This window comes from Rattus norvegicus, chromosome 8 (assembly GCF_021556685.1).
Source record: "Rattus norvegicus strain SHRSP/BbbUtx chromosome 8, alternate assembly SHRSP_T2T, whole genome shotgun sequence".
In the NCBI taxonomy this organism is placed as follows: domain Eukaryota; kingdom Metazoa; phylum Chordata; class Mammalia; order Rodentia; family Muridae; genus Rattus; species Rattus norvegicus.
Window position 1 is genome coordinate 123,500,031 of NC_141541.1, and position 23,842 is coordinate 123,523,872.

A 23,842-nucleotide genomic window follows, 5' to 3' on the forward strand; every position below is an offset into this window, starting at 1 on the left:
ACCCCCAGCCCCTGGCCACAATCTCGACAAGTTATGTAACTCAGATTTTAGACAGAAAGGACAAATAGGTGAAAGGGGGAAATAGACTAAATCTGGGACTGGCGAGATGGCTCAGAGTCAATCCTCCAGAGGACCAGCACCTGCATCAGGCACTCACAGCTGCCTCTAACTGCAGCTCCAGGGAGATAGAACACCCTCTCCTAGCCTCTGAAGTCACCTGCACTCAGGTGGCATCCATAGATACATTCAGAGGCACAAATGCACATAAATCGTTTTAAAAGAGATAAGTCTGTGGAAATGATTAAACCCTGCACTTTACTTGACTATTCTGGCCACATTCCATGCCTAGAACTTTCCTTTCAAAGCAAGTGATAATATACTGTTTTTAAAATACTGACACATTAATTTGATTTGGAAAAATATGACAGAGGCTGCCTTTTCAGGAGAAATTGGATTTGAAGATTTCTCACACACCCCCCCCCCAAAAAAAAGTCTAAAGAGATGTATGAATTGATATGACTTTATCCCTTACCAGAATGAATAAGAGTGTTGCTTCCAATTTAATTTAATTCCACATTCCGCTTCTTTTCTCTTTCTCTTCCTTCTTTATTATTCAGCTACACAAACACATCATCATCCTGACAGACCTATACCAAGTTGACTCATTCATGGCTGTCAGTAGTAAAGGAGACTAGAATGTGTGTGAGGGGGGCAGGTTTGGGGGATATGTGTGCAGGGGTGGGGGAGGCCTGTATCTCTCTGTCTATGTATTCATGAATGTGTCTTTGTCTGTCTGGCTATGTGAGTGTATGTATCTGTCTTTCTGACTCTGTGTGTGTGTGTGTGTGTGTGTGTGTGTGTGTGTGTGTGTGTGTGTGTGTGTTGTACTTGAGGTCTAGAGGCTTATCTATGGAAAGAAATTGCAGATCATCCAAGACTGTAGATGCTAAAGTCCTAGGAGGAAAAATGGCTTGCTTATGGCTGTGGTCTATCTGTCATCATAAACAGATCAGATCCGAATTTGTCTCATAACCTGATTGCCCTGTGATTCACTCATCCCAGTGGTGATGAGCTTCATCTAAGGATCATAACAAGCCCATGGGGACCTGGAAGGCATCAGCGGTAGACACACATGTGTTCTCAAGCACATATCATGTGCATGCTACCAAAAATAGCCTGAGAAAATGGAAAGTGGAAACTTTTTAACCCAAGCAGTATTTTTTCAGAACACAATGTCTCAGGACTCTTCTGTCTTTCCATGTTCAAACATATTATTGTTGGAGTCTGGAAATATAACTAAGTGGTTAAGAGCAGCACTTGGGTCCAGAAGACCCAAGTTCGGTTCCCAGCACCCAGATTGGTTGACTCACAACTGACTGGAACTCCAGCTCCATGGGACCCAATGCCCTCTTCTGGCCTCTCCAGGCACTTGCAAACATATGGCATATACACACATGCACAGGGGCACAGAAGTAAATCTTTTTATAAGACTTTATTTCCACAACCCTGCAATGATGGCTGCTGGAACATCAAAAAACACAGCACCACATTTACAGAAAATCCTTCTGATATGATAAATCTAGCTCATTTCCCCCCATCATTGCAATGTTTGTTTTCTTCCTTCACCCCAACTGAATTGTTGTTTTACTATGTCAGCCTTCCTAACTATGGGATATATGGTGGGCAAGAACTAGACTCTCTCTCAGGTGAGGAAGAGTCCAAAAACAAAGAGAGAGAGAGAGAGAGAGAGAGAGAGAGAGAGAGAGAGAGAGAGAGAGAGAGAAGTCTGCTTCTACACAAAATGTTTGCCCTCTTGTTGGTTCATTGTCCAAGGGTGAGCCTCAGGCTATTTCCCAAGCTCCGCTCCTATGGAAGCAGAGCCAATGAAAGCTGTGTGCCAGCCCACTAATTCTTTTTGTTCCTTTAACATGGGGGTTCCCATACTCAGATCAATTGGCTAAAATGAATTTCCAGGCCCAAAGTCTTAGTGATTTGTAGGACACAGGGCTTTCAGTGACTAGATTCTGAAGTCAAGACTTCCGTCCCATTTCCATGTAATGCTAACACTACCAGTACACTTCCCAGGATTGCGGGAGGGCTGTCTCCATTAACAATGTCAAACCCCATTGTTGGTGGATTAGGGTAATGAGTGTTGAGGCCAAGTAGCCTTGCCTACTCTGCAAATGATGTCTACTACAACAGCTGTAATAAAACTTATAGAAAAAGTTTGTTTTATAGTTCCAAAGAGACATCCCTAACAGCTCTGGAGGAGGCGTGGCAGGCACAGGAGTCGTGAGATCGTATGTTCATCTACATAGAGGAAGCAGAGACAGAGAACAGGGAGTGGGGCCAGGAGATAAAACCTCAAATCTTGCTTCTGATGACAAACTTCTTTCAACAAGGCTCCCCTTCCTAAACAGTCCATAAACTCCCTGCAAATATCACCACCAACCGGGGACAGTCTCAGACACATGAGCCAGTGAGGGGTGTTTCTCATTCAAGCCCACAGCACCCTCTCTGTATGCTGATCTAAGTCTCTGCAAGCTTAACAGCTTATTTTGCTGAAGACCGTGTCCCTGTTCTTGCTCCTATGATTTGTGGGGTAAGTGTTCATACCTTCATTAAGGTTTTATCAGAGACTTGATAATGTGTCATATCATCCATGGAGAGAAGGTAGTTCTTAAAGACTTGGGGTTGTTATTTTGCCCAAAAGGAAAGGGGAGACCATGGGGAAGTGATTGATCTCACTATCTTAGAAAGAGTACCACCTTAGGTACTTTTCACAGCAATGGAAATCTACCACAGCTCCTGAGCAGACATTTACGAGAACACAGAGCAACATATGAGGTCATGCGTAGGGGTGGTTCTGATGCTAAGGTCCTGTTCCCCAATTGGTTCTTGATCTATCAGTAAAGAAGCCATGGGCCAACTGTTGGGTGGAAGGAATAGGCCGGACTTCTGGGTCCCTGGAGGCAAAAGACAGATGCAGGAGAGAAAGGGAGAGTTTGCCATGGAATTACCACAGGCCATTTGTACAGGTAGGCAGTTGTTTAGCTGAGACCAGATGTAACTGAGCAACTAAAGTTGAGGGCAGGTGGAGAGGCATGGAGCTAAGAGTATTGATAAGGGCCAGCATCTCCAGGTGGGAGATAAGTAGCGCCCAGCAACTGTGCCAAAGGGCAAGTTGAAATTGAACAACTGTGTGTGTGTATGTGTGTGTTTCATTCCCAGACCCCATGTTCTCTGGGTGGGGCTGGTAGCTCAGTCTGTTCCTGGAGTTAAGGCAGGGTAGCAAAAGCTATGTGCAACAGTCCTGGCTTGGGAGAAAAAGGTGAAAACCCCTGTCAGTCAAATCAAGCACAAGACTGACCACCATTTAAACACGGGGGCCACTTGCTACATCAGGGAGTACTCAGGATTTATTTTCTGATCTTTGTCCATGTAGGACAAAGCTGTGATGGGCACTTTTAGGGATTTTGCACACGGGTGCAGAACCTACCAATTTTCTATCATCCAGAATGTAAACAGGATTTCCTTAATCACTTCTCTACACTATTTTCTGAAATGAAGTCTGTCCTTGAACCCAAAGATCCCCAATTCAGCTGGGTTGGCTGGCCAGAAATCCCCAGGGAGCCTCCTGCCCCTGCCCCCACTGTCTTGCCTTCCCCAGCCTGGGATCACAAGTACACTGTCCCAGTCCCACCTTTATGTAGGTCCTTGGGGACTGAACTCAGGTCCTCCTGATTGAGCAGCAAGCACTTTGCCCATACCATTTCCCCAAGGCCACACTCAAGAGTTCTCACTTCCTGTAAAGTCACCTCTCTTCCTCCTACTCCTCTCTGCCTGGGCTATCCCTGTGTAATTCTTTCCAGCACCCAGCCTCACCCCATCTTCTCTATGTGTCTGTATTTCCTTTCCCAGTGAGAGTCCAGGACTTGTGAGCAATCCTTATAGAAGTAAACTCCAGTTAAGCCATGGCATCTGCATTCTATTCCAGTCAATGTGCTCTTCCAAGACATGTCTGTGGGTTGCGCCTCTGCTCTCTTTTTTCCTCTGGTTATAAAAACAGAAGCCAACATCTCCTGAAATGAGGCCTAGTAACATATCTTTCAATTTCCTTTTGAAAGAAAGGCTGACCCCTTTGTGAGCTCAAAGATGAAAGTAGCCTGTTAAATGCAGATGTGTCTGACCACTCGTCCTGGAGGTCAGTGAAGCGGGAAGAGGTATCAAAGATACTCCCCAAACTGGGTCAGGGCTGTGTTAAAAGATGAGAGGATTATTTCAGGAATCTTTACAATAATCCATTCATCCAGGTTGAAACAATTCATGGAGTGTTTTCAGGGCGCTGTCTGGAGAGATGAATTAGCCAGCCAGAGCTGCACACAGCCTCCCTCCAGGTTCCATTTTGGGGCTTCATTCAGTAGAGCCTATTATTTTAGAAGCTAAGTAAAAAGCAGTCCTTAAAGTACAATTTTCATCATTTTCCCGCCTGTTTCTGAACACACTAAAAAAATGTAATCCAAAATTACATTTCCCACTTCAGTGCATGAAAAAAGAATGAGGGCCTTAGAGATTGACTTAAAACATACACTGCCCACGACCTTGAAACTTTCAGGAAGGCAAGGGAGTGGCCGGCAGTAAATGCTGAAGTTTGCCTTGGTGATGTACTGGGTTAATACACATTAAACATGAAAAGCTTCCTCCACATTAGATCAGAACAAGCACAGAGCACCCGCAGTGTCTACTGGGAGTTTACAGGGTTCCGGCCAGGGCAGTGATGGAGGGAGACACAGGCCTTAAATTCTGTAAAAGGAAAAATACTAAATATGCTTATTATAGACTGTTGCCATGTGTCCATGAAAGGGAAGGGCCATGACATAAAATTCCCTTCAGAATTCTACCATCATCGACAGGCAGAGCTGATGGTTGAAAGCACTTCCTTACCTAACCTACAACAACCAGAGGAAAGAATAGTGTCCAGCAGAAAGAGGCAGCTCTTCAGTCCAAATGACTTGATTACATTAATTTTTAAAATGTATGAATATTACATATTATGATGATAAGTATTATACACTATTATATAACCAAGAACTAACAAGGAAAAGATAGAGCTTTTTGGTTTTGTAAGCTTTCCTTTTTTTAAGCTTTATATTGATTCTTCATGAATTTTACATCGTGCACCCCAATTCCACTCATCTCTCCATCCTCCATATCAGCCCTCGCCTTTGTAACCTCTCCACAAAAGAAAACATAAAGAAATGGATGGATGGAGAGAGCTAAACCTTCAGAGAGGCAGACAAGCCTGGGAAACCAGAAGAGACTGCTCTCTGCACACACATCTCGGATGCCAGAGGAAAACACCAAAGGCCACCTGGAACCCTGGTGCACTGAAGCTCCCAGAAGGGGCGGCACAGGTCTTCCTGGTTGCTGCCGCCGCAGAGAGCCCATGGGCAGCACCCCGCGAGCAAACTTGAGCCTCGGGACCACAGGTAAGACCAACTTGTCTGCTGCAAGAAAGCTGCCTGGTGAACTCAGGACACACAGAGGCAGAATTCCTCTAGGACCGGGCACATCCTGTGTTTACCCGGAGTCCCACACCTGAGGATCCCGGCCCGCAGCAGCTCTCTGCTCCCAGACCCCGTGGGAAAGAGACCTCACCGCCTGGTCAGGTGGACACTCCTGAGGCTGCAGAGCGGAAGAGACCACCAACACTGCCCACCCCTGCCCACATCCCTGGCCCAAGAGGAAACTGTATAAGGCCTCTGGGCTCCTGTGGGGGAGGGCCCAGGAGCGGCAGGACCCCTGCCTGAGACACCGCCGGAACCTGAAGGAAACAGACCGGATAAACAGTTCTCTGCACCCAAATCCCATGGGAGGGAGAGCTAAACCTTCAGAGAGGCAGACAAGCCTGGGAAACCAGAAGAGACTGCTCTCTGCACACACATCTTGGACGCCAGAGGAAAGCACCAAAGGCCACCTGGAACCCTGGTGCACTGAAGCTCCCAGAAGGGGCAGCACAGGTCTTCCTGGTTGCTACCGCCGCAGAGAGCCCGTGGGCAGCACCCCGCAAGCGAACATGAGCCTCGGGACCACAGGTAAGACCAACTTTTCTGCTGCAAGTGACCTGCCTGGTGAATGCAAGACACAGGCCCACAGGAACAGCTGAAGACCTGTACAGAGGAAAAACTATACGCACGAAAGTAGAACACTCTGTCCCCATAACTGGCTGAAAGAAAACAGTAAAACAGGTCTACAGCACTCCTGACACACAGGCTTATAGGACAGTCTAGCCACTGTCAGAAATAGCAGAACAAAGTAACACTAGAGATAATCTGATGGCGAGAGGCAAGCGCAGGAACCCAAGCAACAGAAACCAAGACTACATGGCATCATCGGAGCCCAATTCTCCCACCAAAACAAACATGGAATGTCCAAACACACCAGAAAAGCAAGATCTAGTTTCAAAATCATATTTGATCATGATGCTGGAGGACTTCAAGAAAGACGTGAAGAATTCCCTTAGAGAAACACAGGAAAACATTAATAAACAAGTAGAAGCCTACAGAGAGGAATCGAAAAAAGGCCTGAAAGAATTCCAGGAAAACATAAATAAACAAGCAGAAGCCCATAGAGAGGAGACACAAAAATCCCTGAAAGAATATCAGGAAATCATAAATAAACAAGTAGAAGCCCATAGAGAGGAGTCACAAAAATCCCTGAAAGAATTCCAGGAAAACACAATCAAACAGTTGAAGGAATTAAAAATGGAAATAGAAGCAATCAAGAAAGAACACATGGAAACAACCCTGGATATAGAAAACCAAAAGAAGAGACAAGGAGCTGTAGATACAAGCTTCACCAACAGAATACAAGAGATGGAAGAGAGAATCTCAGGAGCAGAAGATTCCATAGAAATCATTGACTCAACTGTCAAAGATAATGTAAAGCAGAAAAAGCTACTGGTCCAAAACATACAGGAAATCCAGGACTCAATGAGAAGATCAAACCTAAGGATAATAGGTATAGAAGAGAGTGAAGACTCCCAGCTCAAAGGACCAGTAAATATCTTCAACAAAATCATAGAAGAAAACTTCCCTAACCTAAAAAAAGAGATACCCATAGGCATACAAGAAGCCTACAGAACTCCAAATAGATTGGACCAGAAAAGAAACACCTCCCGTCACATAATAGTCAAAACACCAAACGCACAAAATAAAGAAAGAATATTAAAAGCAGTAAGGGAAAATGTCAAGTAACATATAAAGGCAGACCTATCAGAATCACACCAGACTTTTCGCCAGAAACTATGAAGGCCAGAAGATCCTGGACAGATGTCATACAGACCCTAAGAGAACACAAATGCCAGCCCAGGTTACTGTATCCTGCAAAACTCTCAATTAACATAGATGGAGAAACCAAGATATTCCATGACAAAACCAAATTTACACAATATCTTTCTACAAATCCAGCACTACAAAGGATAATAAAGGGTAAAGCCCAACATAAGGAGGCATGCTATACCCTAGAAGAAGCAAGAAACTAATCATCTTGGCAACAAAACAAAGGGAAGAAAAGCACACAAACATAACCTCACATCCAAATATGAATATAACAGGAAGCAATAATCACTATTCCTTAATATCTCTCAACATCAATGGCCTCAACTCCCCAATAAAAAGACATAGATTAACAAACTGGATACACAATGAGGACCCTGCATTCTGCTGCCTACAGGAAACACACCTCAGAGACAAAGGCAGACACTACCTCAGAGTGAAAGGCTGGAAAACAACTTTCCAAGCAAATGGTCAGAAGAAGCAAGCTGGAGTAGCCATTCTAATATCAAATAAAATCAATTTTCAATTAAAAGTCATCAAAAAAGATAAGGACACTTCATATTCATCAAAGGAAAAATCCACCAAGATGAACTCTCAATCCTCAATTCCACCATGGGTTGGTATAGGTCAAGACCTGTGGGTTATTTAATGTCCTGAACTTGGGAACATTAAATGCAAGTAGCACTCCATAGTCATTGAAGCCATCTCAAAAGGTTTGACGTGCTCTGTATGCAAGTGTGCTCTGTATGTATTCGTGTGTGTGTGTGTATAGTGTGTGTGTGTGTGTGTGTACTTGCACGTTCCTGTGTGTATGCATGTGTATGATGTGTGTGTAGCCAGAGGTCAACACTGGATGTCTTCCCACACTTTATTTATTGAAACAGAACCTCTCTCTCACCTACTGCAGAGCTCACCAAGTTGACAATACCAGCCTGCAGAGATCCTCTTGTTTCTGTCTCCCACATTCTGAAATTGTGGGCGGACCCCACCCAAGTTGGTTTTTGCCTGCATCCAATCTCGGGTCCTTGAGTTGTTTTGTGGTAAGCACTCCACCATCTCCCCAGACCCTGGCACGCTTTCACAAGCCCCTGTGCTGCTGTTTCTACCTCTGCTGGAATTTACTGAGATACACTTCACTTCTCAGTGCGAGACATCTCTGAACATGGCTGAAATGTGGGTGTTGGTCCCCAGCAGATCTTTGGTTGCTATTAGCTCAGCTGGCCTCTGGAACACACGAGTATTAAGCTCTGCTTTACGGAGGGCATAAACCGTTTATTGTGTCCATTCTGCAGCTAAAGCTTTCGGTTCAGTTTGGTTTGCTTTTATGACCGTTCATATTAGCTGGCCTCAAATATATGACTGGCATTAGGTTTATTGGAACGTCTGCCACAGCTGTCTCTGTGGTATAAACACCACGTGAAGCTAACTGCCTCCTTCAGACACTTTGACTCTAGACTCCTAATCTTGGGACCTGCTCACTTGTGTTAGAGAAAGCCTGAATGGGAGGGGCAGCTCCCTTAAATGGAGGCCCACTTTATTCTAACTTTTCAGATGTACTCTGGGAGAAATTAGGCTAAAAAAATTCACAGTTGAAGAGGCATGTCTAGAGGCAATGTAGCCCTTTTTCTTCCTGTTCCGCCAAGCTGAATCCATCTTTTGGATGCATATGATTTCATGGACTACAGATCACCGACTTTATATCATTTAAGCTTGAGAGACTTACGGGGATATATCTCAACTCTAAATAACGAGGCAGGGTATCAGGGCAAGTACGCTGTACAGAAGAGCGGGATATGTAGAGAATTAAGACAAGAGAGATGCTAAGGCGTGGGACAGCAGATACATTGGAGAGGGAAAATTGACTCTTCAAGGATTCAAAGTGAAAGTGCTCCCTGTTTTCTGGGGACATGTTTAAGCATTTGTTGTGCTTTTAATCAAGTTTTACTTTTGACAAACAACTTAACTAACGCCTCCAAAGGTCGACGGCTTTGGAATTTTTATTTGCGGCAAATTGATGTAAAGCAATTCAAGGAAAAATCTCATCCCCTACCCCTCCTTTCTCAAGATGGCATTTCTTACCCAGAATGCCCTCCGATCACCAGCTACCCCACCGCTGCCTCTGCTGATGCCAACAGCAAGAATACTTCGCTGTTCAGTGTCTCCCAAACTCACATTAAGCACATCTGCATCCCTTAGTAAACAAACACACAGACCACCAGGCACATCCATCCAAATAAAATCCAGTGCTCTGACGGGAACCTCGAGGCAGATGACCTGTATCTTCAGATACCTGTAGAAAACACCAAACTTGCTTCCCAAGCTTCATGCGATAAATAACAGATTACCGAGGAGCTGGGGGACCCGGAGACACTTCTGAACTTGGACTTTATGGTTGTTGCTTCACTCGTAAAACAGCTTAGGCAAACACAGACCTTTCTAGAAAACCACAGGAAGCCGTTCTTATCCCTAATAAATGTCACCACTGAGAAACACTGTCTAGGTAACCAATGATAACCCAACTTCCTAAGAAAGCAAGTGAGCTCACAGTGTCCAGAAGGGAAAAATGATGGAGTCTGAATGGACGATCGTGCAGTCTCTGCACACATGGGGTGTGAAATGCCGTGTCTTAAACCGCTAAGGTGCGAAGGCTTTCACTAGCAGTGAGGTGCAGAGGACGCTTCGGGGAGAAGGAATCAACCAGAAGCTGTAGGTTTCTCAGCCTTTCCAAAGAGTCAAGTCTCAACAGACGCTCCTAGAGGGATAAAAAACAGGGGAGTCTCGGGGAGGAGACCAGGTACAAATTAAAATTGGTTAAAAGCAAATTAAGTTTAAGAAATGCACAGTGTAGTTCCTAATGTGAGTGTTTAAGAGCTTTGGAGCACGGTGTCTTGTCTTTACATAGTCCATTTCGTAAGTTACACTGCAACGAAATAGTATTGGTCCATCATAGGGAGGCTACCATACCTCTGATGTCTGCCTTTTCTTGTAGAAAAGTTATCTATATAGATATAGATACAGACACAGATATATATATATATATAAAAGGTATGTAAAGTTTTAAAAATTCCCCAACAAATCATTATGAGACAAAAAAAAAATATCTTCCAAAATTACCACTGAGCTCGATTTGTGTTGGCCATCGGGGAATGGGACCTCTGTGTCCCTAAGCGGTTTGTATGGCCAGTGAGACTCCATTAGAGAAGACATTTTTTCCCTTTGCAACAGGTTGTCAACTGTGATTTCTTTGTGCTTTAAATCTACATGTATGTGTCCACTGTGAATCAATGTGCAGGGGCCCCAGGGGGAGTCAGAACTCCAAGAGTGAAAGGTGGTTGTGAGCTGCCATGTGGGTGCTGTGGGAACCCAACCTGGGTCCTCTACAAGAGCGGTGAGTGCCCCTGACCACTGAGCCACCTCTCCTGGCCTCCTGATTTTTTTTTTTTTTTTTTTTTTTTTTGGAGACAGGATCTTATGTCGCCTTAGGTGAGCCTTGAATTCTTGATCCTTCAACTTCCACCTTTTGCACCCAGAAATATATATCACGTTGTTCAAAAGAGATTTTCTGGATACAACCATCTTTCTTTATCGAAGGCCGAGAAGCTCCTAGGCAGTTATCAAATGGCTACACTTGGTCGGAGAGAGACTTTTTTGTTGTTGTTGTTTTGGGTTTTGCGCTCCCCTCTGTTTAAGCACCTTTAAATCCCTTGCTACCTTGTGTTGTGGCAGGATAACCACAGAGTGCTGTTGAAATGACCCGGTCATTACTGAGACGTGATTTATGGGGGGGACAGAAGTCCTATGGAAAGGAGGGAGAGGAAGCCTCGAAATGAAATGGAAGTGTCAGGATCCTCCCCCACTTAAGATGCGGGAACCAAGCGCGCTGAGGCACAAGGAGAGAATTTGATTTACAATTTGAAGGAAAAGCGGAGGGAAAATAATTGAGAGTTGGAAAGCAATCTCGGCCCTACCAAATTGCTTTCTGCCACGCGTGCTCCATTTAGGCGTGAGACTCCTGGACTTACATTCCGTTTGTGCATATTTTCCTTCCCCTGTGAATATTCCATCCTGCCAGATTAGGACGGTTTCTCGGCTGCTGCCAGCAAAAAAGGGAGGCTCTGAACTGCCCAGGAGCAGAGCGCTGGTGTGTTAAGGGCAAAGGTGGTAATGTGACCGCTAAGGAAGACATTCTGGTCTCTACACCGTAAACACGCGGGCGATTTTCAGATACTTCGAAGCGAGGGTCGAGAAACAGAAAGATGTTCAAGGCAAAATGTTCAAGGCAATTATGGCTGCCTTTACGATGAAGATTTGTGCTAACGGACTCCATAGGGTGTCGGCTGTGAGGGGGTCCTCCAGACTTTCCTACCCACGCCACATTTCTGGATAGATGAGGCCTTTACCATGGGCCTGGTAGTGACTACTTCTAGGAATTAATCTTCGAGTTCACTGACAGGTTAATAAATTCCCTGCACACTGTCAAACCCTCGCTCTGCTCATTCTCTGGGACCCAGAGATATTTTATTACTTCTTCGTAATCTCAGAAAACCAGCAGCAAACTTGAGCTTAGGATATTCACGTCCCACTTCAAGAACATTGCCTGTGAGAGCATATATATATATATACAGAAATTTAAACCTCTAGAACATCTTTATATTAAACATATCCTCTTATGTTTATGGTTAACTGCATTAGAAAACATTTCTGGGGCTGGACGATGCATCTGTAAGCAAAGATGCTTGCCCCAAAGATGCTTGCCCCTGAGCCAGCCAACCAAGGTTGGTAGGGAGATACGGAAAACGGACTCTTACAAATTTTCCTCTGACTTCCATCCATGTGGCAGTGTCATGTGCCCTGCTTCCTCCTCCTAAATAAATAAATAAATGAAATGTAAAAGAAGTTAAAGCAAAAAGAGATTTCCGATTTGCTTATAAGCTGGGGCAGCCTGACAGATTCTCTTTGATGATGGCATCACCGAGTGGCCGGAATGCCCTAAGCTGGCTGTGAGTCCCGAGTGCTTTCCACAGGTGGACAGGAAATGCCCGTCATACAGGCGAGGGCAGGTACAGGATAGAACAAGGCCTGTCATTGGACGAGAAGGAAGGATGGGCGGGAGGAAAGCTTGAGGGAAGAGGAGGGGACTGGAACGGAAGAGATGGAAAGGAGAAGCCGCGGTGGAAAGAACATGGAGGCTCACGTTTAGATTCCACTCTGCGCCTTTACAGGTTGTTATGAATATTCTCAAGGGATGAATGTGTACAGGGCTTTGTATGTCTAGGTGAGCAATTGTATCTCATCAATTGGATCAGAGGTTATTGTGTTGTGTGGTCTTTCATGTAGCGATTTACGTTTAAGAGAGTGGGTGGCGGCTGGAGACCCGGGCCCCCACGGAGTTGGGATGTGTGTTTCTGGCAGTGTCATATGGGATGGAGCAGAGCGGATGAGGTGATTTGCTGATGGAGATGAAGTATCTACCAGATACCTTGGGGCACTGTGGTGCCGGACCTAGTGGAGGGAGGCTAGAAGACAGCCATTCTTTTTATAGTTTCACAGCAACACCCTTCTTGGAGAGAAAAACTGAAACACTGAAAAGTAAACTGGCCCAAACAGATGATGCTGAAGCCACGAGTGTGGGTGCTTTAAATCGGCAGCGAGTCCAAGCTGATTTGTGTCTTGGAACAGCAAGCTGACAGAAATGGATCTGAAAGGGGTCGTGATCCTAAAATCATCCACAGGCCCACAAGCTGCTAGTTCTGAACGTAATGCTTTTGGGCTGTCCTTGACGGACACACGGCCCTTGTGGTTGTCAAGGCCTTCCTAATATTGATCACTGCTGGCACCATGCTGGGATTTCCCTCACGGCCTCAGTTTACATACAGGTATAGCCAGTGACCGCTTGTTAGAACAGGGAAAAAAGTGAGGCTTTGTCACGAGCCTAAGTAAGACTTGTCTCGACACTCCCTGGTGACCAGATGGGGTTGTGACCAGATGTTAAGAGCACGTGTTGGCATCTGAATGAGAAGAAGTTCACGTTACATGTGTGAACACCCACATACATACACATGTGATGCATGCATATCCAGGTATGTGCATATAGGCAGAGACACTTCCTACTCAGGTCCATGAAGGTTAATAACTAAAGCATAAACCCCTAAAAAAAGAGAGAGAGAGATGTATCATCATGCAACATTTTCGTATGTACATTTTACATAAATATTTTCCCATTATACCTGCTCAGTTATATATATTTTATTTATTTCCTCGTCTTTACGGAAAGGACGTTTGTTTTATTTTCTTGACCATTGAGCGGGGATTTTCAAATGCTTAAGTGAGCCTTCCCTTAAGTAGAGGACAGACAACCCATGGCCCATAACCATTCTATATAAAGTACACTCATCGAGAATCATCAGCAACCTTCAAGCCAGGCATGGTCATGTGTGCCGTAACCCCAGCAGAGACAGACAGATCCTGAGAGCTCATTGGGCAGCAGCCAGCATAGCTGAAATACCTTCCCTTGGTTGAGGAAGGATCCCATGTCCTAGCTGGCTTTAACCAGCAACTTGACATAGCCCAGAAGGGAGTGATCTCTGGGAGACATCTTCCAGATCATGTTGAATATGTGTCATAGAGTGTCCCGATTGGTATAGGAGGTCCCAGTCCACTAGGGACAGCACCAATTCCTGTCCAGGTTATCCTGGGCTGTATTAGAAGCATCAGCACACAAATAAGCCAGCAAGCAGTGTCCCTTCATGGTGTCCGCTTCAAGTTCCTGCCTGAGTTCCTGCTCTGACATCCATTCATGACAGCCTGTGGTCTGTAAACTGAAATGAACTCCTTCCTACCCTGAGTTGCTTCTGAGTACAGTATTTAATCCCAGCATCAGAAAGGGATTAAATACTCTCCCACGCCTGACTCTACTCATCTGTCCACGGACACGCTGCCACTGTTTCCCTGCGGTGTCAAGGGTGAGCTAACATATCTCAGACACTCAACTTGGTGTCTATGTGCTCTAAGTTCTCCATGAGTTATTGTTACTTCAGCCTTGGGACAAGACTGAGAGATGCACCGGCTAACGAAAGAACAGGTGAAGTGCTAAGCCACGTGGTTTAATCCATGTCCTTTCTCCCCTTACAGGTGGCCCCAGCCATTAAGGAGAAAATGATGAAAAAGGGGAGTCTCATGCTGGGCTACCAGCCCCACCGGGGGAAAGTCAACTTCTTCCGCCAGGTGGTCATCAGCCCTCAAGTGAGCCGGGAAGACATGGATTTCCTGCTGGATGAGATAGACAGCCTGGGTAGAGACATGTAGCCACGGCTTTCATCCCCCAGAGGCATCACTCCTGTCCTGGGGACGGTCACGGATCCAGTGCATCTGAAGACTCACTAGATAGATGACGGTCCTGGTGAGATTAGGAAACACGCCCGCTCCCCACACAGAAAACGCTAAGCAAATAGTCCTAAGGGTTCTTTGGCTGCCTGCTGCTACTGCTTGTAGAACGGAGAAAGTAGACATTATAAAGAATTATTCTCTCAAATATCATCCTTTGAAACAACCCCGAGGACACTTTAGGCAGTGCCACTCGGATGGATGCTGGTTTGTAAGCTCCCATTGCTCTCTAAAGAACACAGAAGCGCAATGTGGAGCTTACAGCAGTGAACCCCAGTGTGGCCCCTGTGCCACCAGCATCAGCACCGTCAGGGACTTACTAAAAATACAAATTCTCCAGCCTTACCCCACACCACCTGAATCAGAAACTCTGGCTGGTTCCAGCATCCTGAGGTTTAATAAGCCCAACAGGTGAGTCTGATGCACAATAAATTCTGAGAGACAATGGTCCAGTGAAAAGCCTTTACAGCTGTTTTACCCCCTAAAGGACATGTGATATTTCAGTAGCCTCTCAGCCAGTCTTTGAAAAATACAGACCACATCCCCACACCTCGCTAGCTAGCTATATGCTAGAAATGGTTTCTCTTAACACTTAAAAAGTGGAAAAGAATGTACAGCAAATGTGAGCTTGTTGAGTCATTTTTCTAGTAGGTAATCATGGGAAACTCAGTAGCCATAGTTCAGGTCCCATTCTGCCTTTAGTGAGACAGGGCAGCTTCTCGACTGATGGAAAATACCACTGAGGTCAGATAGTTTGCAATCCCATTATATTTTTTTGAAATATTCAAATATATATATATATGTATATGTATATATATATATGTATATATATATATGCAAGAGAGGGAGAGATAGATAGATAGACTATATTAGATTCTTACAGCCTAAAGATACATGTTTTATTTGGGCTGAAGTGTTTTTGGGTTTCGTTTTTGTTTCAGGAGTTACAATGAATCACTATTCTAATTCATCTGCATTATAAATTAGGGGAAGAAAACCAAACAGTTTTGATCAATGATTAGAAAACATTAATCCACTTCTCCAAGCATGCTATTGGGTGGGAACAAACATTGCAAGGCTGTGTGGGTCTCTGTCCCTCTTTTACATTTTGGAATGCACTTCTTATTTTCACTCTCGGCTTTGTAGGGAATAAAATAAATTCCAGAAGTGAAGTCCAAGGTTGTACAACATCCTCCTTCTCAAATTCTGCAATGTCAGTTAGAGTTTTCAGTGGTCTATCTTGAGCAGAGACTCTAGATTTAGAGACCTCTCCGTGGAGGTCCCCTGTTGTTCCTGCAACGTGGATGACTGCAACTCTCTCTGGAACCCACACCTTAGATTTATTTCTGGGGGTTTTCTTGACTAGGAACAGACAATCTGGAGACGACGTGTACATGAAGGCTATGTGTTGAGATTTGTCCAGGTGGGGGGCTTGCAATCGCCTGACGATGGATCACTAACTCCTGACATTTAAATTTTGAGAAATGGATGTGTACTGTGTAGTCTGCACCAAACATCTTCATTGTAGACTGTGCAGCCTTTCACTGTCTCCACTCAGCAAAGGTATTTTCACTTCATTTCCTGAATTACTTCAAACTCCCTGGTGGTGGGAGCTATCGTGCATGAGTTGACTCTCGTTGCCTTTTCAAAATTGTTCTACATAGAGTGCTCCTAAGACTGATGCTTGAAATAAGTTGGATTCCATGAAATAAAGATCTCTGTCAGCACTGTGCATGACTGGTCTCTCTTTACATGACAGTTCTGTTTCTATTGATGATCTCAATACATCCCGAAGAAGTCAACTGGATTCAACTGGAAATTTTGTTTAACAATAGAAGAGGCCAGAAATGTTCTGTCTTAGTCAATACCAGTCCTCCACCCTCCCCAAAAAAATCTGAAAAGAATAAATAGCAAAGTATGGGTTTGTTGTTCAGTCATCTTTTCTACTAGGTAATCATGGGAAACTCAACAGCCCAGCTCAGGTCCAGCTGCCTTTGATGAGACATGCCTCTTCTCGACTGATGGAGAACACTGCTCCGGTCAGACAGTTTGCAATTCCATTAATTTTGTTTGTTTCTCGAAATATTCAGAAAACACCATCAATCAGGTATTTGGCACAATGGTTAGAAGAATAATTGTTTGAGAGGATAGGGTGAGAGCTCACTCAGTAAATCATTTGCCTTAAAAGCATTAAGACTTGAGTCAGATCCCTTAGAACTCATGAAGAAAAAAGGCTCCATGTAATGAACTGCCCTTGGGTGGACAGGGATTGTCAGAGCCCTGAGCCACCGCTCCACTCTGTCTCAAACAACAGCATCAAACAAACAAACAAACACATAAAGAATAAATAAAATTTAAAAAAACTAAATCAAAACATAGGCGACAGATGAAATCAATGAAATCTCCTTTTAAAGTTTCATTCCAGAATTGCCAAAGACACACACAAGTCAGGTGGTGGCAGGCAGGACAAATATAATTAACCAAAAGTCAAAGTGCTAAGAACGGGACAGGAGGTCTCGTTTTAAGCATCCTTTCAACACTGGCTTTAAATGAACTGAGTTGCTGTGGGCTTTACAGATTTCAGTCACTGGAAGTTGCCAGACTATTCCTGTTCTCAAGGCAGCAATCCCTCTTAGTGACAGGCTGGGCTGACATCATAGCAAGCTGGCTGCTTTCACCAGGCTGCAAACACTGGGGAAACTTTTTCCCAGGTGCACGGCCACTGTTCCTGAAGCTGCAGCACCTGCTCCAGAGACCGTCCTCCAGCTACGTCAAGTAGAGTCAACCTACGGTCTTCCACCATCAAAGTCTTGGTGAGCTATGAGGACCCTTGCTAACTCTGGCAGCTTTTCAGTTTTCTAACTTTAGACCAGGAGGTAGCACGTCCCTCAGTGACCCAACAGAAAGCTTGAGACTAATGTCATTAGAGGCCAGGGATTGGTCCTTGTGTGTAAGTCTTAGGATTGGTAGAACTGGAAGCAATTGTGATTGGTGCAAATTACAGGCTTACATTTGCATGCCATACCCCCCTTGGCTGTTTGGCTTATTTTCCCAGCCAGCTTGAAAACAGCCCCCACCCCCATGCTCTCCCCTAGCCCCCACCCTTAGGGTGGTTTTACTTGCCTACTGATGATTTTTATCATGGATAGTGCCTTAAGGTTCCTATTGCGGTGATTATGAAACGTCACGGCCAAAATCAAGGTGGGGAGGAAAGGATTTATCTGGATTATACCTTCACATTATTGTATACCATTGAATGAAGTCAGGACAGGAACTCAAACAGGGCAGGAACCTGGAAGCAGGAGCTAATGCAGAGGCCATGGAGGGATGCTGCTTACTGGCTTGCTCGTCATTACTTGATTGGCTCTTTTTTTTAAAAATAGATCCCAGGACCACCCACCAGCTCAGATATGGCATCACCCACAATGGACTGTGTCCTCCCGCATCTGCCATTAATCAAGAAAATGCCTTACAGCTAGAACCCATGGATGGCTTTTCTCTATTGCGGTTCCTTACTCAAGCTTGTGTCATTGCTGTGACACTAGCCAGCATGCATAGTGTAGGCTGAGCTGGTAAAGAGAAGAAAACCACAGCGCCAGACAAGGTGCCCACACCTGACACTGCTGAGTTAGTGGAAGGAGCCACAGCAAGAAAGAGAGGGCAGCTGACACGTTCCAGAGAACAGGCTCTCCGGAACAGAGACAGTGAGGAAGAGAAGTGGTGGGGACGCGTAAGGATGGTGGGCAGAGAGACACCGAGAGAAGTAAAGAATGCGATCAGGAGGCACAAAGCTCAAGGAAACAAAGACAGGAGACTGTGGGTCCTGGTTGCTTCAAGGCTTCTGGCATGGCCAATCCCTGAGGGCTACCTGTATATCTAGGTCTCCAATGCTCACAAGGTAGAACTTGAGCTGCTGTTGAGGACTCCCAGTGTCCACGGTTTTGGAGCTGTGCCACAAACCGGTGCTAAGCACTACTACTGTTGGTTTCTGGGAAGAGCTGAGCCTTCTTCTAAATGCCAAGGGTCAGGCCAAGAGTGGGGATAGCCCAGAGAGAGAAGCCTCTCATATGAGCACCTAAAAACTAATCCCTTTGATCTCTACAGCTGACAACCATAAGCCTCTCTGTCTCTGGGCTTGGATCTATGAGCCTCCGGATCTGCCAGCTCATTCCATCAATGTTTGAACTTGAGGTTCCAACACTGCCAGTACTGGAAGAGCTACATACCCCTCTTCTTTCTTTCTTTCTTTCTTTCTTTCTTTCTTTCTTTCTTTCTTTCTTTTTCTTTCTTCCTTCCCTTCTTCCTCCTCTTCCTCCTCCTCTTCCCCCCCCTCCTCCTCCTCCTTCCTCCTCCTCCTTCTCCTCCTCCTCCTTCCTCCTCCTTCCTCCTCCTTCTCCTCCTCCTCCTCCTCTTCCTCCTCCTCCTCCTCCTCCTCCTCCTCCTCCTCCTCCTCCTCCTCCTCCTCCTCCTCCTCCTCCTCCTCCTCCTTCTTCTTCTTCTTCTTCTTCTTCTTCTTCTTCTTCTTCTTCTTCTTCTTCTTCTTCTTCTTCCAACAACAGAACTTTGTTCTTATCATGCTGTGTGCACAGCTGGGTGCTCATTCTGTCTCCTGGACTGAGAGCCCTCACAGACTGCCTGAGGACATTTGGAAGCACACCATTTGGGATTTCAAAGGACTTTTCTGGTTTTCTGTTTAACAGCTCCACCCCAAAGTCATCTGGTCCTCCAGTGTAGCCTGAATAGTTTAGGTGACCAGAATATTGCCCTACAATATCACAGTGGAAGACCAGGATGTGCCACACCAGATACACCTCTTCAGCACTTGGATCATCTATGTTCAGATGATTGGTTTCTGTTTTGTTTTGTTTTTTGTTTTTTGTTTTTTTAATGTAGGACTGGGAGGGGAGAGAGGAAGATTAGGGTAGGGGAGAGTGAGGGGTGAAAATGATGTAAAGTGTACTCATGCAGGAAATTCTCAAAAAATATAATAAAACGAAGCAGCAATGTCTGCTTAATTAGAACAGGAAGGTGATTAACAAGCTATTTTTAAGTATCAGGAGGTATAATAGAATAGATTATGCCATGCACAACTGATTGGCAGGCCCTGAAATGTGGGCAAGTTCACAAGCTTGTCTTGATCAACAGTCTTTGCAAATCAGGCCTGAAAGGCAAGGCCCCCAACCCATAAAGTATGAAGCCATACTTATTCGAGTGAAAAAAAAAAAAAAGAGGAAACTAATTAGAAACCTGATAAGCAGCGATTAGGCAGTTACTTCAGGGAAAAATGGATGAGATGAGCAGATGCGAACCAGGGTAGCTTCTCTGGAAAGGGACGCAGGACAGGCTGGTTTAGATGAAAAGTTTCCGTGTCTTTCACCAGGGGAAGCAAGTGCCTTCTAGACAGGGCCATTAGCATGTCATTTGCACACAAAATAAAAGGTCACCACAAAACAGGAAGTCCTTGGAGCAGAACTAGTCTTGCATCTACAAAGCGCTGATTGGCTGATTGGCTGGAGGGACGAGGCCCCTAGGAGTGCTTTTGCCTACTGCTAATACTCCTGACCTAGCAGTAGCCAGAATGCAAATGACCCGGGGCAGGACAGAGTCTAGAGGTGGGTCAGAAGACCTTGGCTTCCATTTTGGCTGAGGCTCTTGGGACTGAGCCCAGAGACCTTGTGCAAGGGGAGCGTGTGTGTGTGTGTGTGTGTGTGTGTGTGTGTGTGTGAGATTTTCTGCTCTTGTCCGCAGCTCTCTCTAGCTTTCCAGCACTACCCCGTAGCTTGAGCTGGTGGTGTCAATGGCCGCACAAAGCTTGCACTTCAGCCCAGGCTGTTGGAGCTAACGCAACCCCACAAAAACAACAATGCCAACCAATCAGAGCTTCCAGGGACTAAACCACTACCGAAAGACTATACATGGACTGACCCAGGGCTCCAACTGCATATGCAGCAGAGAACAGCCTTGTTGGGGCATCAGTGGAAGGGAAAGCCCGTTGTCTTGCCAAGGTTGGACCCCCAGTGCAGGGGAATATGGGGGAGGGGAATAAGGGGGATGAATGCGGGAATACCCGTTTGGGGGAGGGGAGGGAATGGGGGCTTATGGACAGGAAACCCGGAAGGGTAATAACCTTTGAAATATAAGTAAAGAAATATATAATAAAAAATTAAAAAAATGAAAGAGAAAAAGAAAAAAAAGCTGTGGGAATTTCCTGCATGAGTACACTTTACATCATTTTCACCCCTCACTCTCCCCTACCCTAATCTTCCTCTCTCCCCTCCCAGTCCTACATTAAAAAAACAAAAAACAAAAAAGTGGGTGGACCCTCAAGGAAGAAGTGGGTCATGGACCGTTCACTTCAGGTTCCCAGCAAGGTTCCACTTCTGATTTTGCTTCCGGATTGTGGACACTGTTAATACTACCAGACGATATTAAGACCACTACCACAATTTTCGAGCCAAACCTGAAGCGAGCTTTAATTAAGCACTTGCCAGGATGATGGCCTCTGGCCAGGTTCATCCTAGGATTCCCAGAAAGTGGCGACAAGCCACATTTTGCAGAGGTTAATAGAGGGAAACCTATTAGGCTATAATGTGCCCCACCGGGCCCAATCATTGGCAAGATATATCTTGATCCTGATGTACCTCCCGCCTACATCCAGAGTCAAGCGTAAATACCGACGTACTTCCTGGTCATGTACCTCCCAGCTACATGTGACCGACCACAACCTGTGCAGTTGGGCAAAAAAAAAAAAAAAAAAAAACAAAAAAACAAAAAACGAAAAAAACAACTTGTTTAAGGGGAGCAAAAACACGAGGCTTTCTGTCTTACACAAACGGTAGCTTCCAGCATTTCAGGACGTATCTGTCCTTCAGCAAGGTTAGAGACATTTTGTGCTTTGTGGGTCTCTTATGCACAGGAATTAAAACGTAAAACATAGCTTAGCTCTCGTAGACACTATTTGGCCAGCCATCTTCTCTTCCTGCTGCAGTGTCTTCCCAGCCACAACGGATTGTGTCACCTTCAACTGTAAAACCAGAGAAATCTCCCCGCTCCCCGGCTTGTTAGGTATCTGGTCCCAGCAACCAGAAAAGTAGCACAATCAATGAGTCGGACCACTGAGCTCTCCCGGGCTTTGTGTTGCTGCCCCTCGCGCCAGCCTTGGGGCTCTCAGGGTGGGCAATTTGACTCTGGAGCCCAGGTGTTGCCATTAGAATCCTCCTGTAGCTAGAGTAGGAACAGAATGGAAAGATCAAGGTGAACACGCACGCACGCACGCACGCACGCACGCACGCCAACTTGAAAAGGAAGCCGGGCAGCCCATCCTTATCTGAGCTTCATGCACAGAACTGAGCATGCCCATGCCTGCAGTGAGTAGGTGGGGTGGGGAGGAGCCCCCCCCCCCCCCCCCCCCATAAGCCAGAGACGTAAGGACTATGAAACTCCTAGGAGGGGCTGTACACCAGATGGTCAGATGTTTTTTTGAGCTCTTTCCTCGGTGGCTTGTTAGGCCACTTCCATTCCTGGGTTTAATAAGCTGTCTCTATTTTTAGACAAGAACTGGCAGCCCTGTGAACTCATCTCCCGTGATCGCCACAAATAAGTGCTGTTCATTTCACGAAGACTTAAGAAAAAAGTGTTTTACTCATCAGTCATTCAAGAAACATTTACGAAAGTCCAGGCGTCATGGTCTACTGTCTTTCTAATACCTTTTGAGATAAGGGCACATGCGATTTAAAAAAAAATGTTCCCGATGGCTGGCAAAATGTGAAATCATCTCAGGTACCAGCACACATCTCACACCTGAAGAAATGCTACCCACACCCAGAAGACCAGCGCCTCTTCCCACTGTTCTCAAGCAAGCCTTAACTTAGACATCGTCAGGGGAGTGCTGGGCAAATAAAGTGGAGACAGAGGAACATTCTGGCTCCCCTAAAGCAAACAGGGCTATGGGGACACAGATGCAAAGATGTGTTACACGGACTGCCAGGCGTTTCCTCATGCTAGGGAGCCTCTTTGTCCCACTGAGGTGGCCAGTTTTAATGAGGAGACAACAAGACACAGAAAAGCAAGTGCTTTGGTTACTCAAAAGTCGAGTTCCTGGGTAACTTGGCTTTGCCCCTGATTGTAGCTCAGGGACCTGTGTTCTGAAAATCCAGTTCTTCCCCCTGGGCATCCGTACCTTCCCTCCCTGCCTCCCTACCCAGCCTGATGGGAGATCGGGGTTACTGCTCATGGAGTGAGCGTTTTGTTTCTACTGCCAACGCCCACGTAGGCAGACCCTTCCCTGCTGTGGTCTATAGACCACTCTTCCCCTTCCTTCTGCGTCCTTAATGCTATCTGAGGCTTTCCTACAAATCCGCCTTTATGCAAAGCAGCAATTTACTGTCGGCCAAGATGCAGGCAAGGTTTTCTAGGTTCAACCCACAAATGCAAAGCTACATGTGGACTTTTTTTTTTCATCTTTATTAACTTGGGTATTTATTTACATTTCAATTGTTATTCCCTTTCCCGGTTCCCGGGACAACATCCCCCTAAACCCTCCCCCTCCCCTTTTCTGCGGATGTTCCCCTCCCCATCCCCCCCATTACTACCTTCCCCCCAACAATCACGTTCACTGGGGGTTCAGTCTTGGCAGGACCCAGGGCTTCCCCTTCCACTGGTGCTCTTACTAGGCTATTCATTGCTACCTATGAGGTTGGAGCCCAGGGTCAGTCCATGCATAGTCTTTAGGTAGTGGCTTAGTCCCTGGAAGATCTGCTTGCTTGGCATTGTTGTACATATGGGGTCTCGAGCCCCTTCAAGCTCTTCCAGTTCTTTCTCTGATTCCTTCAACGGGGGTCCTATTCTCAGTTCAGTGGTTTGCTGCTGGCATTCGCCTCTGTATTTGCTGTATTCTGGCTGTGTCTCTCAGGAGCGGATCTACATCCAGCTCCTGTCGGTCTGCACTTCTTTGCTTCATCCATCTTGTCTAATTGGGTGGCTGTATATGTATGGGCCACATGTGGGGCAGGCTCTGAATGGGTGTTCCTTCTGTGTCTGTTTTAATCTTTACCTCTCTATTCCCTGCCAAGGGTATTCTTGTTCCCCTTTTAAAGAAGGAGTGAAGCATTCACATTTTGACC

At 45.6% G+C, this 23,842-nt stretch overlaps 1 protein-coding gene across 3 annotated transcripts in view; it reads left to right on the plus strand.

Annotated features, from left to right (window-relative positions):
• The window catches only part of Gadl1 (glutamate decarboxylase-like 1), a 178,069-nt gene extending 161,617 nt beyond the window's left edge, over positions 1-16,452 (plus strand). For 2 of the 3 annotated variants that reach the window (NM_001430390.1, XM_087563227.1), the window contains 1 exon segment: positions 14,469-16,452. In NM_001430390.1, coding sequence (NP_001417319.1) covers positions 14,469-14,642 — 174 coding nt within the window. In that variant the 3' untranslated portion in view covers positions 14,643-16,452. 3 annotated transcript variants of the gene reach the window in all.
• Positions 16,453-23,842: the final 7,390 nt, after the last annotated feature.